Here is a 15,417-nt window from a genome sequence, read left to right as displayed (position 1 = left end):
TCATGACCTGAGTCTAAATCAAGAGTCAGACACTCAGTCCTTTAAGCCACCCAGAGTTTCCAGTGCTAGTATTTTTTTTTTTTTTTAAGGAGAAGTGTATTAGCTCTGTTGGTACAAATGACCCCAAAATTCAGTGGCTTAAAAGTAACAGTGAACATTTATTTTCTCACATATTTTCAGTGGGTCAGGAATTCAGAATGGCTTTAACTGGATAGTTTTAGCTTAGGCATCTCTCATGAGGTTTTCATGCAGTTAAGATACTGATTGGTGCTTTAGTCATCTGAAGGCTTGATTAAGGATAGATTCCCTTCCAAGATGGCGCACTCATAAGACCATTGGCTAAAAGCCTAGTGTCTCACCATGAAGACCACATTCCATGGTGCTCTTTGAGTATCCTCATGACACCTGGCTCTCCCCACAGTGAATGATCAAAAAGAGATTGCAGCCACAGAGTTTTTTATGATCCAGCCTCAGAAGGCATGTATTTCTCATACCTGCAGTATCCTAATGATAATACAGTCAGGCCCATACACTGTGAGAGGGGACTGCACAAGCGCATGAGGAACAGGAGTCACAGAGATCATTGGGAGCCATCTTGGAAACTGACTACCACAGAAAATTATTGTCCTTAGTACTTTTTTTTTTTAAGTAAAGATAGAATGTAAAGTAAGTGATTTCTGTTCATGAATATAGGAAGAGAATTTTATAATTATCACAGATAACTAATTCTTTGTTGAACTTTAATGCATTTACATTTTAGTAATTCTAGTTTATCCTTTAGATATTTACTTTTGAAGATAATACAACCCTGTTGTATTCTTTGAAGTGGTGGGGAGACATTTCTGCTGATTGGAACATTTTCTTGCCTTTCCCTAGAACTAACAGTTCCAAATTGCAAAATGCCCAGGAAATAGTAGGTAATCAGCTGAATTGCAGGAGTTTCAAAATCCTGGACAGTGTTAGCTTTTGTGCTAATAAGAAGGCCAGTCTGTTAGATTCAAGACAAAACTAACATCCTTTAATATTAATGAAGGATTATGTTGTTTTTAGAATACAGAATACAAAGGAGAGTATTGGGCAGAACATCCAACGATAAAAATATTTTGGGAAGTATTTCATGAATTGCCGTTGGAAAAGAAAAAACAATTTCTGTGTAAGTATTTCTAACTAGTCCTATGTTTTATAGGAAATAGAATTCACAAACATTTTCATAGATTAACTGACTTTGTTGGATAAAGTTTTTCCTTTTAGTAGTATTGCAGGGTACTGCTTTTAATTTTCAATTAGAGTAAATTTTTGACCTGCATTCTTCGTTACATGTCTTTTCTTATTTTGAAAGCTACATTCAGTTTGCCTCCAAAATAGAATTGGTTCTTTCAAATGAAAAAACTATAAATGATTACAGTAAACTGGGGCTGAAATTCCTTTTAGAATTTCTAAAAGGTTTCTGGAGGATAGCTTTTTTTTTCATTCAGTCTTTTTTGCTTACGCGTCAAAACTTTGGGAATTCTGTAGAAAATAGAACTTTGCCAGGATGTAGTACTTTTTAATACCTAAGCTCTGTTTGTCTTACATGTGTTAAATTCCTATTCTAATTGAAATTTGTATTCCCTTTGATACTCCTGCTATTGCCAGGAATATTTTGTCAATCTCTTTTTTGATAGTTGTAATGAGAATCTTGGTAAAATTATTTTGTATGTTTTAAGGATGACAGGCTGTTCTCAAGTGATTTGAGTTTCAAGTTTATTTATTTAGAGAGAACACAAGTTGGGGAGGAACAAAGAGGGAGGGAGAGAGAGAGAATCCCAAGCAGGCTCCTCTCTGAGCGTGATGCAGGGCTTGAACTCACAAACCGTGAGATCCTGACCTGAGCCAAAACCGAGAGTAGGACGCTTAACCAACTGAGCCACCCAGGGTGACCCAAGATTACACTCTTTCTTAAAATATTTATTTTTGAGAGCATGCACAAGCGGGGATGGGGCAGAGAGGGGGGGGATAGAGGATCCAAAGCAGGCTCTGCACTGACAGCGGAGAACCTGACGTGGGGCTCAAAGTGATGAACCGTGAGATCATGATCTGAGCCAAAGTCAGATGCTTAACTGCACCACCCAGGTGCCCCAAGATTACATTTTTAAAGAAAAAATATTGTATGGATATGTAATATGTAGGTCTCAAAAATCATGCTATCATAAATTCTGGAGATAGGCTTCTACGTTAGAGCAAATGTTAATTAATGTAAAGGTTTGCCATGGTGACTGTACCAAATAACTTAGTACTCTATATTATAGTTTTGATAAAAGTGGTTGGCTGAATGATTTTTTTCTTGGTAGTATTTTTGACAGGTAGTGATCGCATTCCTATTCTTGGTATGAAGAGTCTAAAACTAGTCATCCAGTCAACCGGAGGTGGTGAGGAATATCTCCCAGTTTCCCATACCTGTTTTAATCTTCTGGATCTTCCAAAATATACAGAAAAGGAAACTCTACGCTCTAAACTGATTCAAGCAATTGATCATAATGAAGGCTTCAGTTTAATATAACTTTGGAAATAGAACTGATCAGTTTATTGCAAAAGCATTAAACTAACTATTTGTGTTTTTCTTGTGGTGATGAGTTCAACAAGGTGACAAGAGGTACTATTATAATTCTTACTTGCAAAATGTTCAGTGCTATGAGTATTCATGAAAGCCAAAAAAATATTAAAAGGAATATGAACAAACTGTTAATATTAAGCTTATTGTACAGAACCATGGATTTTTTTTGCCATCTTCCAATAAACATACAAGTATTGTGAATACATCAAAGTTTTACTAACATGAATTTTAAGGGTTTGCATATTTCACAAATGATCTGGTGTGTGAGTGCATGGGTATGTTGCTTAATTTTTCTTCAATCACTGAGTGAAAAACCTTTACCTTTGGCCTGCAATAGTCATTCAATTATTTTTTCATTTTGTAAATAATGTTAAGTTTTGTAATAAAATAGTTATGTTCTGATACCAGTACAGTTTCTATGGTTGTAATTGAACTGAGCTGACTTTTAAAAGGATTAACAATTATGATTAAATCTTATTCTGATGATCTATAAAAGCAAAAAACTAGCATGATGAAACACAATCTTTGCTTTTTAACTAGAATAAATGTCCTTGTGCAAAACTAAATTACAGATAGGAGTTATCTAACTTGTAGTTCTTTCCTTTTGTGAATCTGGAGATGCTACTGATAAAGGGCAGCTTAATCAGGAAGTTTAATAAATATTTAGTATTGGAGGAACTTTGTCCTGCAGTTGCCAGGAATAGAACCTGGCTACTTTGAGAACCAACCACCGGCTTATAGCTTGCAGAACTTTTGATGCTACAGGTTGGTATTTAGTCAGAATTTTCAGTGCTTTAGAACTCTCCTTGAATTTTTAGAAGCAGGTCTTAACACAGTTTTATGGTGCTGGTGCTTAGTTATCTCCTGTGATTAACTGTAACAGTGAGTTGATGCAACAACACATGTGACTTTCTGCTCTAATGCAAATATTTATTTTTTAAATTTATTTTAAAAAATGCCGTGAAAATTGTTTAAGTAATAAAGATTTATTGGTTTAATATTTAACCTTTCAGTGGTTCTCATAACATTCAAAATGTCTCAGGGAAGAGTCTTAAATTTTGGATTGAGTGTTACCATACCCATACAAAATTGTCTATTTCACAGAGGTCTCCAATTTTCTTAGCTGTAACTCCAGAACCCAAAACAACTCTGAAAAAAAATTACATATCTCATTTTGCAGCAAAACTTGATTTGAATTGTTGAGGCTATTTATGGTATTAAATGAGACTGTATATTTTACTATGGTGATGTTAATAGGTTTGATTTTAATGTGTTTGATCTTAGGTACTGCCTCAGACCCTGTGGAGTGCTTTAAAAAATTCTTTAACATGCATAATTCCAAAATGCAAATGAGTCCAAGGGTTTTGGAGAAGGGATTGTGGACCTGTACTTTTCAGTTTAACTTAAAAACGTCTACTGTTGAGCCATAGGTCTTTTTACAGATGGAAGCCCTTGAACAGCATTCTCATACATGATAAATTAGCTCAAAGTAGCACTCTTCCCTGTGAAAACTCTTCCATTTCCCTGGGCATCCATTTCTTTTTTTTCTTATTTATTTTGAGAGAGAGAGAGAGAGACAGAACATGAGCCAGGGAGGGGCAGAGCTACAGGGGAACAGAGGATCCAAAGTGGTTTCAGCAGAGATCCTGATGGGGGGCTTGAACTCACAAACCATGAGATAATGACATGAACCAAAGTCAGGTGCTTAACTGAGCCACCCGGCCACCCCCAATGTGCATCCATTTCTTGTGGGTAGTGATTGTTCACATTGAACACACCTAAATGTGTCAGGTGATTTTTTTCTTCAGTAACCTTTATGCTATGTAGCTGATCTGTGAAATAGTGGCCACTTTGGACTAATACAAATGGATTTCATTGAACAATATTTTAACAAGGACCTGGCTGTCATCTTATCTAGGCACCTGCACAACAGTACAAGGCTTAATTCGGGTAAGTCTGATACTCTTTTCCTTCCTGTGTTGCTGCAGACATACCGTAAATAGCATTAACAGCAAGGAGATTAATGGTAGAAAATTAAAGTACCACTTAAAATTTTTCAAATTGGTATTTGCCTTTAAAAAAATATGAGCTTTGTAGATTAGAAAGTGGGCCAATACTGAGTTCACTAAATTATAAGGACTGTAATTATGGAGTTGACTAAACTTGAAAATATTTGGCCTCTGTACAGATCTATTCGTAAGAGCAATTGTTTGTAGCTCCTGTCTGGATTCAATAGTGATTTTAACCAATCGCCATTGTTCAGACTGACTGAGGTAGTAGAACGGAGACACACAATGCGTGAAATAAAACCAGAATGCAGTTTTTGAAATTGGAGACTTCAGTTAAGTCCTGGCACTCTCCTAGGGTCCACTCGTAAAAACCACTCATTAGGGTTAATTTCTACTAACAGACTTTTGGGCTTTCTTACAGTTGGTTTTTACTGCATTTAGTTTAACAAAAAGTCCTCAAAGTGTAACAGAGCAGTCTTCCCCTGAAGAGTGTGTGGCTAGTTGAGCGCAAGGGCAGATGTTCCTGTTCTCAGCCACTTCCCAACTGCCCAGCCTCTTGGGCACTTTAGCCATCCATATTCCTTATGGTAGTTTCCTTTACTAAGGAATTCACCCTATTTCATTAGCTCCTTATCCTTGCCAGTGTTTGCTAATTGGTGAACTATCTCTCCAGAGAAATTGAGAATAGTCTGCTTGTTTCATAGAAGTCTACCTGCTTCCCTGTGAGGCCAGCCCCCCTGGAATGGAGTGTTACATGCAAAAGGGAACTTCCGTATTTTTCCTTTCTCAAGCCTTGCTATACTGTTGAATTACCTGGGGGTACTTTTTAAAAATAACACTATGCGCACAGGTCTCCTTATGCCAATTAAATGTTCTAAGAGCTGATGCCCAGGTTAGGTTATGTGTGTGTGTGTGTCTTAAAAGGCCACTTGACCATTTCTCCCTATTTCTGCTAGCATCCTAGCTTAAATATTTAGACTTTGTTCATTTCTGAGGAGAGGAAAGGTTATGGTGTGCATACACACACTCCCCTTCTGGTTACAAGTCTTAAGACTGCTTTCAAATAAAACTTCCCAAATAATGCTTAGTAGGTGGATGATATAAAACACCATTGATTGAAGGCACACCATTATTTCAGATACCATGAAGGACAATCCTAATTAAACCATCATGTGTCAATTAGGGTATTACAACCAGTGAAATATATACCACATTAACCAAGGAGACTATTGAATGCAAGGCTTAAAATTAGCTTGCACTTAGCTTAAGTACTTGAAATGACCACACAACCACCTTTTAAGGTCTGAACTACCTTCCCATTTTGTGCATATGTAGAATCAAGTCGCTGTTTCCATATTTTTATAACATCTGAGGAGGAGATTTTACAGGTAATTTTTCTAGTGCAAACAGGACATATCCAGGGAAGAAATTCACTTTGAAAGTTTGCTGGTGAGGAAGGCAGGAGACCTGAGAGGAGGAAACTGCCTGTCAAGACTTTACTCATCACATTTTTCTAAGAGGCATGTTCCTGGCTTCTTGACTAGTACTTTGTCCCTCAAGAACTTGAATGGACTAGTCTCCAGTCGTTTTTGGTACACACATTCCTGTTAAGACTTGTGTTACCTGTGCTTCACAGAAAACCTGGCTTTTATAGCACATACACTCTTGAGTTCACTACATTTCCACTATTCTCTACTGTCCCCCTATCCCAAAGTCCTGAGCCTATGTCAAGTCTTTCATCATAGGTCAAGTTCTTCTTAGGCCCTGCCTTGCCTCTCTCCCACCTTTGACCTAACAAAGGCTACTGGGCCTAGAATTGAAATAGTTTTGAAACTTTTGGTGGTGATGCACCAACTGCTACAACCAGCACTACCAGTGTTTGCTTCAGTATCGTTCTGGCTAGACTCTTGTAAGTTGAATGAAGAAATAAGAAAGCATCTTAACATGGCCCTCAAAACTATACAAACTCTGTAAGATTTTCAAACTTTATATCTTGAACAATGTAAGTTAACAGGAAAAAGTCAAATGACAATTTTAATAGACTTTAAAACAGTGTACAAGTATAAAACACTGGTTTTGTATTTCAAAAGTTGGAGGAAGCTATCCAGTCATTCAACAGTCTACAAAACATATGCCAGTAGATTACATAAAAGACTATGTACAATATAAAAAGAGCTGAAAACAGTCTTCACTGTAAAAATAATTTAAAACAAATTTTTCAATTTAAAATATCATCTATAGCACAAACACACATCATGCAAATGGAAAACTAAATATACTGCATTCTTTAGTGTAGCCAAATAAATTCAGACTGAAACCTCTTTTAGGTAGGGAAATGGCCATTCAATAAAACTTCTCTGGCAGTAATGGTCCTAGCTGGGTATTTTATGCTTAAAGAACAGCTGTATTTCAAACCCTTTTTAAAAATTGTAATAAATACTAAAGCAACATACGAATACTTCATATTTGGGAATAATGTGGGGGAAAGGTCTGGAAAATAAATTGCTCTGTGCAATTTTATAAAGTATGAATTTTTTGAAAGGCTAGAAGCTTCTGCAGCTGAGAAAAGTTTGATCTCTAGTTTTAAGGCAGGCTAAGCTTTTAAATAAAGATGTTACAGGAACTAACTTCATTAACTATTCTATTACAAGTTACATCATGTTCATCTCCATAATACTAGGCTAGCAGTTTGGTGTCTATTACACCAAATCCTCCCAACAGGAGACATGTACTTACTGGCTGAGTTATAATTAACATCTTAGTACTTTGGAACTGTAATCAGGGGCCTGTTGCTCTCCTCATTAGTGGAAAAGAAAAGCAGCAGTCCAAAATATTACACTCTTCCCAGTTGAAGTACCATTATTATAGATTCATAAGGGCTCTGCATATTCACATCTTGGCAGTTTAATACTTGTGGGAAAGAATCAATGCAAGCTCTACCACAGTGATATGTATTTAAACAACAATGGCAAATATTCTTGAAACTAAGGGTACCCAGGCAGGCACTATTGTGTCTAAAGCAATTGAAACATTTCCAAAGCATTTATTTGTTTTTCAGATTAGTTTTAGGAGCCAATATAGACATTACTACATGTCCACAGGAAGTACAAAAGCCATCTTCATTTCCATACAATATTCCTGAAATTCTTAGCACCAAGTCTTACTTTAAAAAGCAAAGACAACTGAGTGCTCTCCCACATATTGTTGACTTCCTTCTACACACACTGCATGTTATGAGATTTTTAAAAAGTTAGCTGCCACAATTTTTGGAAAATGCCAGTGTTTAAAAATAGGTAATTGTGCTAATAAAGAAAAGTTTAGCAGAACAGACATTTGAGGAGTTCAGACTATTCAATGTTACAAATAAAAGTGTGAAAATACCGTTCTTTGGTCTAGATAAGCTGTTCCCTTTACATTAATTTAACATTCCAATGGCTTTTTGAAAACTTTAAAATGTTGAAACTCACTAGGCAAGAACAAAATCATATATACATAACGGATGTATCATACAAATGAACTTTTAAAAGAAAAGTCTTGACCAACAGGTGATTAAAGATACTTAGTACCCTTCTTTTAAAAAAAGTTAGTGTTGCGTGTACAAGTACAGAAATAAGAAGTTAAAAATTACCCATGAAGAAAAAATCTTATTTTACCAGTCTATAAATATTACACCTTTCTGGTTTCCTTGCTCTGTTGAATTCACAAGTAAACATTCCTTTTGACATGCTAAAGTTCCTAATGCTGGTGGAACAATTCCTGTACCTGGACAACTATTACATTATGATTTGTTTGATGGATAGTTAATGTCTGTTGCTTCCTGTTTCACGGATATAGCTTCATTAACTGCCTCTTGATCACCTCCATCAACTCCAAATCCAGTTCCTCCAGCTCTCTCATTAACATCAGCATCGTCTTCCAAACCGTTGTAAAATTCTTCAATCTCGCTTTCATCCTCCAAGTGTTCTTCTAAACTTGGACTCTGGCATGTTCCACTATCACTGTTACTGCCACAAGAACTAGAGGATAACACGTCATCTTCAGAGTCTGAATATACCTCAGCGCCATGGAAAATATAACGATTTGGTGGTAAAAACAGATACTGATTACCTGAAATATAGTAATAGAAGAGAAATGATAAATGATTCTAAGTTTTCTAAGACTAACTTGGTCTGATTGTACGTTCAAGCCCTGCCTTTACCTGAGTATCATTACTAGAGGCTACTACAATAGTGGTCTTTAAAAACAAGCTAAGAGCTCAGTCTTAACTGCAAATCTTAGTTCTGCCACCCACCACTTTTGTGAATTCAGGCAGTTCTATGCCTATGCCTCAATTTCCTCATCTAGAAAATTAAGCGATTTTCACAACTCTATCAGCTAAGTATGAATAAATTTAGAGGACGATGTTCAATAAAGCTTAATCAACTCCTCTGAACAGATCTCATGATATTAAATATCCAGGCCAGCCTACATTACTCAATTCATGTTCACCAAATATAACTTCTCTAAAGCACGTATGCCTTCAAGGCACTTGCATTATTTTCATTTAACTTTAGATTATGAACCTAAAATTAAACATTTTAATTCAGTAATAGCTTCACCATCTATTCAAAAGTGTAGTCTGCAGGCAATGGCATCACCTTAGAGTTTATTAGAAGTTCAATTCTCAGGCCCCACCACTCACCTACTGAACCAGTATTTATTTTTACCAGAGTCCTAGACACATTAAAGTATGAGAAACGCTGATCTAGCATTGGACATTAACCTTTCTTCAACTCCCTCCCAAATTTGCATTCACAGTATAAGCTGTGACCTGTGATGGTAAGGAGAATTCCCTCCCTTTTCCTATTATAGGTCCCAGGTTAAGAGCACCTCTTGGTGGGAACCTTAAACATTAATGATGAAATGTTTTCTACCACTAAATTCACAAGTAACTTCGAACTTAAGTCTGTTTCTACACATGATAAATGTCATTTATTTAATGCACCACATCCCAGACTAATTCACAAAAACCTGGCTACTAACATAGCTGAAGTGACATGCCATCTGCCAAGCATACCCAGGTTTGTCTTCAAAACAGCTTTCAAACTTTATACCCCATCATGACCCAAGTTCTCACTTTGAAACAACCTAGTATGTGTATAAGAATTCTGATGTGAACCCACAAAACTGACTTCACAGTCCACTAACATCACAAATTGGCAGTGTGAAAACCAATCATTTCCCTCTGTTTTGGGAGAAAGTATTTGTCAGTTTTCTAAGCCACTAGTATTAATTTCCATGGTTGGAGGAGGGAGTACCTTTATTCTAGCTAACAGAAAAGCCCATTTGGCACTTCTTAATATGTCTTCTAAGGGGTCCCGAGGTTGTGCATAGTTTTGGCCCATGCTTCTAAAAATGTTTCATTCTGCTCTATCCCCCATGATGAACAGAATAATCTATTATTTCTGAACCCAAGAATCCTATACCTGTTTTTCTTATCCTTGGGAACCATCAAGACAGACTCAGTTTGCTTCATACATGCTCCTCCTTTCTCCTTTTCAATCTGACCTCACCAACAGAAATCGTGGTAAACAAAAATAAATAAACTCTACTGTGGTATGGGAGCCCAACTCTTGGTTTTGGCTCAGGTCATGATCTCATGAGTTCCAGCCCTGCATAGGGCTCTGCACTGATAGCACGGAGCCTGCTTGGGATTCTCTCCCTCCCTCTCCTTCTGCCCCTCCTCCGCTTGCTATCTCTCTCAAAATAAAATAAATTAAAAAAAAAAAAAAAGACTAGCGTGGTCATTTGTTTTTTAACAGCTGCAATTCAACAGCTGCACTCTACACCAGTTATCTTTTTTAATCTTCACAATGTTAACGTGTATGCTATTTTATTCCTATTTTACAAATGAAGAAAAACAGATTAAATAACTTTGCCCACAGTGAATCTGGGACAACTGGGTCTGATTCCAAAGCCTGTACCTTTTAAGGCCTAAATTGGTAGGGAAAAGTCTAGAGACTGCTCCAGGTTTAATTTTTGTTTCCTGGGGCAGAGAGTTTTCTGTTTGACCCATCTGTCAAAAAGATACTCAAAGAAGGGGTGCCTGGGTGGCTCAGTACATTAAGTGTCCAACTCTTGATTCTGGCTCAGGTCAGATCTGATGGGTTCATGAGATCGAGCCCCGTGTAGAACTCTGAGCTGACAGTGTGGAGCCTGCTTGGGAGTCTCTCTCCTCCTCCCAGTCTCGTGCATGCTCTCAAAAAAAAAAAAAAAAAAAAAAAATACTCAAAATATCCAGTGCAAAACTCTTCCAGTACATAAGCAGACTTTGTATATGACACCAGTATTTACCTGACTAAACAGAACAGCAATTTTTCTACTTCTGATTCTTGCCACATTTGTAAATACAAGCATTCTTGTATGCTTTTTCTAATTTCTCTTGGCATATGTCCTTTACTTTTAACTCTCCACATACCATTCAAGACCAAAGTCAGAAATTAGGTTTTTTTCAAAGCCTTCTATAACCTAATCCCTTCCAAGTAGCATCTATGTTTCTTAATATCACCTACTTTTGTTTAATCAGCTATTTTTATAATTATACACAAACATCAATAGATTGATCACTGTATATTCAGAACTTACTACAGTGTGCCTGGTGTGGAAAAGGCACAAAGGCTTACTATTCAACTGAACTAAAATTCACTTATGGTAAATGATTATAACTCACAATACATTGGCCTAAAATGTCAGTTTACCCCATGGGACTTAATGTTTTAAGTTGTACAAGATTGTTACATCTAAGTTAGTGTGTGTGTGTGTGTGTGTGTGTGTGTGTATATATTTCTACATTTATTAAATTAGGATGTTTCACCCTACTACTTGGTAAAGAGTTCCCATGAGTCAAAACAGGGTATTTCTATACACTATTTGCTAACAATGAAGTAACAGAAAGGGAAATTAAGTAATCCCATTTACAAATGCGTCAAAGACTAAACGACTAAGAAATAAGTTCAACCAAGGAGGTGAAAGACCTGTACTCTGAAAACTGGAAGACACTGATGAAAAGAAACTGAAGACAAATTTAAAGACCTCCTACGTTAATGGATTGGAATTAATATTGTTAAAATGTCCATATTATCAATAAGAATCTACACATTCAATACAATCCCTATCAAAATACCAATAGCACTTTTCACAGAACTGGAACAAATAATCGTAAAATGTGTGTGGAACCACAAAGACCCTGAATAGCCAAAGCAATCTCAAGAAAGAACAAAAACTGGAAGGGGGATCATGCTCCCTGATTTCAAAGTATACTACAGAGCTATAGTAATCAGAAGAGTATGGTATTACCACAAAAAATAAGACACACAAATCTATGAATAGAATAGAGAGCCCAGAAATCAACTCAAGACTTAAATGGCCAATTATTGTATGACAAAGAAGGCAAGAATATGCAATGGGGAAAAAGTTTAGCCAATCAATGGTGTTAAGAAAACGAGACAGCTACATGCAAAAGAATGAAACTCCACCACTTTCTCATACCACATACAAAAATAAATACAACTGACTAAAGATCTAAAAATGAACTGGGGCTACATCAAACTAAAAAAATTAATTTGCACAGTAAAGGAAACAAAACAAAAAGGCAACCTGAGTGGGAGAAGATCCTTGCAAATGATGTATCCAATAAGGGGTTAATATCCAGATTATATAAAGAACATACAGCTCAACAGCAAACACACCCAACCCAATTAAAAAATGGGCAGAGGCCACGAATAGGGGCACCTGGCTGGTTCAGTCAGCGGAGCATGCAACTCTTGATCTCAGGGTTGTGAGTTTCAGCCCCACACTGGGTGTAGAGATTAGTTAAAAAAAAATAAAATCTTAAAAATATGCGTATAGGCCCCAAATAGACATTTTCCAAAAGACGATATACAGATGGCCAACAGACACATGAAGACGCTAAACATCACTAACCAGAGAACTGCAAACTGAAACTTCACTGAGATCACTTAACACCTGTCAAAATGGCTAATTATCAAAAAGACAAGTGTTGCCACAAATTTGGAGAAAAGAGTACCCTCATGAGGTGCTGGTAGGAATGTAAACTGGTGCAGCCACTATGGAAAACAGTATGGAGGTTTCTCAAAAAGTGAGAAATAGAAAAATCAGAAATAAAAATAAATCTGGCAATTCTACTTCTGGGTATCTTCCTTAAGAAAGCAAAAACACCTATTTGAAAAGGTATGTGTACCCCTGTGTTCACTGCAGTATTTATTTACAATAAGATATGGAAGCAACCTAAATGTCCATCTATACATGAAAGGATAACGTTCTGTATATGTACAAAGGAGTATTACTCCGCCACAAAAAAGAATAAAATCTTGCCATTTGCAACACAGATGGACCTAGTGGGTATTATGCGAAGTAAGAGAAAAACAAATACCATATGGTTTCACTTATATATGGAATCTGAAAAACAAAACAAAACAGACTCATAAAAACAACTGGTGATTGCCAGAAGGGAAGGGAGGGTGGGGTGTTTGTAATAACTTTGTATGGTGACAGACAGGACTACACTTCTCATGGTAAGCATTTCATAAGGTATATAATCACTATGTGGTACACCTGAAACTAATACTGTGCCAACTATATTTCAATGAAAACAAAAAACAGGGTAGATGCTATTCCTAATATTCTCTGGAGAAGGATCAGAGATGTTTCCCGTTCTGAGACAACACAGCCTACTGGTTGTAAGAGGACATGCTCTGAGGATAGACCTGGAATCCAATTTGGCTCTTCCATATCCTAATTATCAACCTCACACAGGGTACTTAACCTCTATGGGCCTCACAGTTCCCCCACCAGCAGGAGACAAGTAGTAATAGTCCCTACCTCATGAGATTAAAATCAGATAATGTATATAAATAAAGCAGCTACCCTACAGTAACCACCCAAATCTGTCATCATTTCTACCAGCTAAAGCTCACCAGACAATGGCAGAGCACAATGTATTTCTCAATTTTCTTACCAATTCAATGCTTACCTTCTCATTTCCTGGAGAAAAATGACGTATAGAGAACACTTTAAACACACTATTTCTTCCCTTAGTGTATGTAAGATACTACTGTTTATCCTTTCTCTGGCTTAAATTCTCAACCTTACATTTTCTCTAAACACAATCATCTGTTACATAAAGCTATACACTATCACCTAACCTGCCAAAATTGCTTATTTCTTGCAAATATTTTGTTAAAATAATTATACCTTCAAAACGGTTCAACAGTGCTTCCTTACCATCGAGCCGTTTGCTAATCTGCTCCTTTGCAAGTCGAGCTGGCCAGCACTTCCTCACTGTTTCAGCAATTGAAGTTCTTTCATTTTTTTCCCCAGTATTAGAGTCAACATTCTTCGAATCTGGACTTCCCAGCTGTTCAGTAACACTTTCAATGTTCCTAGTAGAATTCTGTCCTTCCTGTGATTTTTCCTCCATATGATCTCTTGGTTCAGACACCTCAGGATCATTAACATTGCTCTTAGTTGCTTGGTCTAAAAGTGTAACAATCACTGAAGAATCTGGTGGTGAAGTTCTTTCTGGTGAGCTTGAGTCTTCTGAAATATTAAGAGGTGTGGGTGGCAACTCTGACAAATGAGCCAACTCTTTTTGTGTTCGTGGAGGTTTTTCAGTAATTTCTGAAAGCTTTACAGGGTTGCAGCAAAGTTTGGCATATTCACCACCTAACCTATGACATAATTCATTAATTATGACATCACAGTCTCCAAGAAGCTCTACATCAAAATGCAGATGAGGCAAAGGTTCTCTATTTATTAGTATCTGAGGCACTTCATGGGGTATGGAACCTAAAAATAAGTGAAAAATGCATTAGAAAAAGGGAAGGGCACTAAGTTACTAAAGCCACAACAAATGTGCAATGCAAAAATCTAACATGCTCCCAATACCAAAAAAGAAACCCACCACCACTACTAAACCAACCCACCCATCACATTCATTAAGATGTCAAATAAACAGATGAGATTTAAGCATCTTTTTAAAATTTCAGGTCCTGTTTCCCATGACCTGATTACCTCTGAGCAATCTTTTCAGAGTTTTCTACTTTGTACCTCAATTTCCTTGTCTATATATAATGGGGATAATAATACCTTTTCACAAGGTTGTAGTGAGAATATGAGTCAAACGCATAGAAGAGTTTTTGGCACATAGTGATAGTTATTCTACTGAAATAGCTCCTGATATAGTGCGAAAATTCAATTTTCCACCATTATATACCTGTGTCTTACATTTTTAAAAAATTACCTTTGCCTATCACCAACACACTATTATACTGCCCCACAGAAAGCTTTTACGAATTTCTCTGCCTTATCTTTAAAGAGAAAAAAAAAACTCAAAAATAAAGGAACTTATTCATTAAATTTCATGTTTTAATTACAAATTATCCTATATTCTGCTTTCAAAGACTTTAACAGCTATTTGAGTTAAAGCCACCACATTTAAGTAGGAAAAAGATGCAGAACTGTAGAGCTGAACTCTTGTTTCTTCCAACTGTTTGCTCTGGGTGCCTATATGACTGCTGAAGTAGGGTCTAATTTAATTATCTGGTTAAAGAGTTTGATATTCTCTTCTCCCTCGCCTTTTAGGGCACACCTGATGCTACTGAATTAGTCCCTCTATCTTCCTCTCCCTTTTGCTTCCTCGCTAGAGGGAGAAAAGAGATAGTATGAGAGCACATGTTAAATACTCCTGAGGGTAAAAGGGACTTAAATTATATTTGAGCATTTTCATACACACAAACACCCTTATGGGCAAAGCTG

At 36.7% G+C, this 15,417-nt stretch overlaps 2 protein-coding genes across 21 annotated transcripts in view; one reads left to right on the top strand and one right to left on the bottom strand.

Moving 5' to 3' along the window:
* Positions 1-3,000, top strand: part of HERC4 (HECT and RLD domain containing E3 ubiquitin protein ligase 4) — a 137,326-nt gene extending 134,326 nt beyond the window's left edge. For all 9 annotated transcript variants that reach the window (XM_053207610.1, XM_027062115.2, XM_027062114.2 and 6 more), the window contains 2 exons: positions 1,051-1,153; positions 2,331-3,000. In XM_053207610.1, the coding sequence (XP_053063585.1) occupies positions 1,051-1,153; positions 2,331-2,539 (312 nt within the window). In that variant the 3' untranslated portion in view covers positions 2,540-3,000. The remainder of the gene's footprint in view (positions 1-1,050; positions 1,154-2,330) is intronic.
* A 3,573-nt stretch (positions 3,001-6,573) lies between these two features.
* The window catches only part of SIRT1 (sirtuin 1), a 63,535-nt gene continuing 54,691 nt past the window's right edge, over positions 6,574-15,417 (bottom strand). For 10 of the 12 annotated variants that reach the window (XM_053207613.1, XM_053207612.1, XM_053207621.1 and 7 more), the window contains 2 exons: positions 13,855-14,448; positions 6,574-8,709 (listed from right to left, as the gene is read on the bottom strand). In XM_053207613.1, coding sequence (XP_053063588.1) covers positions 8,381-8,709; positions 13,855-14,448 — 923 coding nt within the window. In that variant the 3' untranslated portion in view covers positions 6,574-8,380. The remainder of the gene's footprint in view (positions 8,710-13,854; positions 14,449-15,417) is intronic. The other 2 variants (XM_053207620.1, XM_015063336.3) reach the window with 1 other exon arrangement.

This window comes from Acinonyx jubatus, chromosome D2, assembly GCF_027475565.1.
Source record: "Acinonyx jubatus isolate Ajub_Pintada_27869175 chromosome D2, VMU_Ajub_asm_v1.0, whole genome shotgun sequence".
Classification (NCBI taxonomy): domain Eukaryota; kingdom Metazoa; phylum Chordata; class Mammalia; order Carnivora; family Felidae; genus Acinonyx; species Acinonyx jubatus.
Note: the sequence above shows the minus strand (reverse complement) of the source record. Positions and strands in the feature narration are given on the sequence as shown.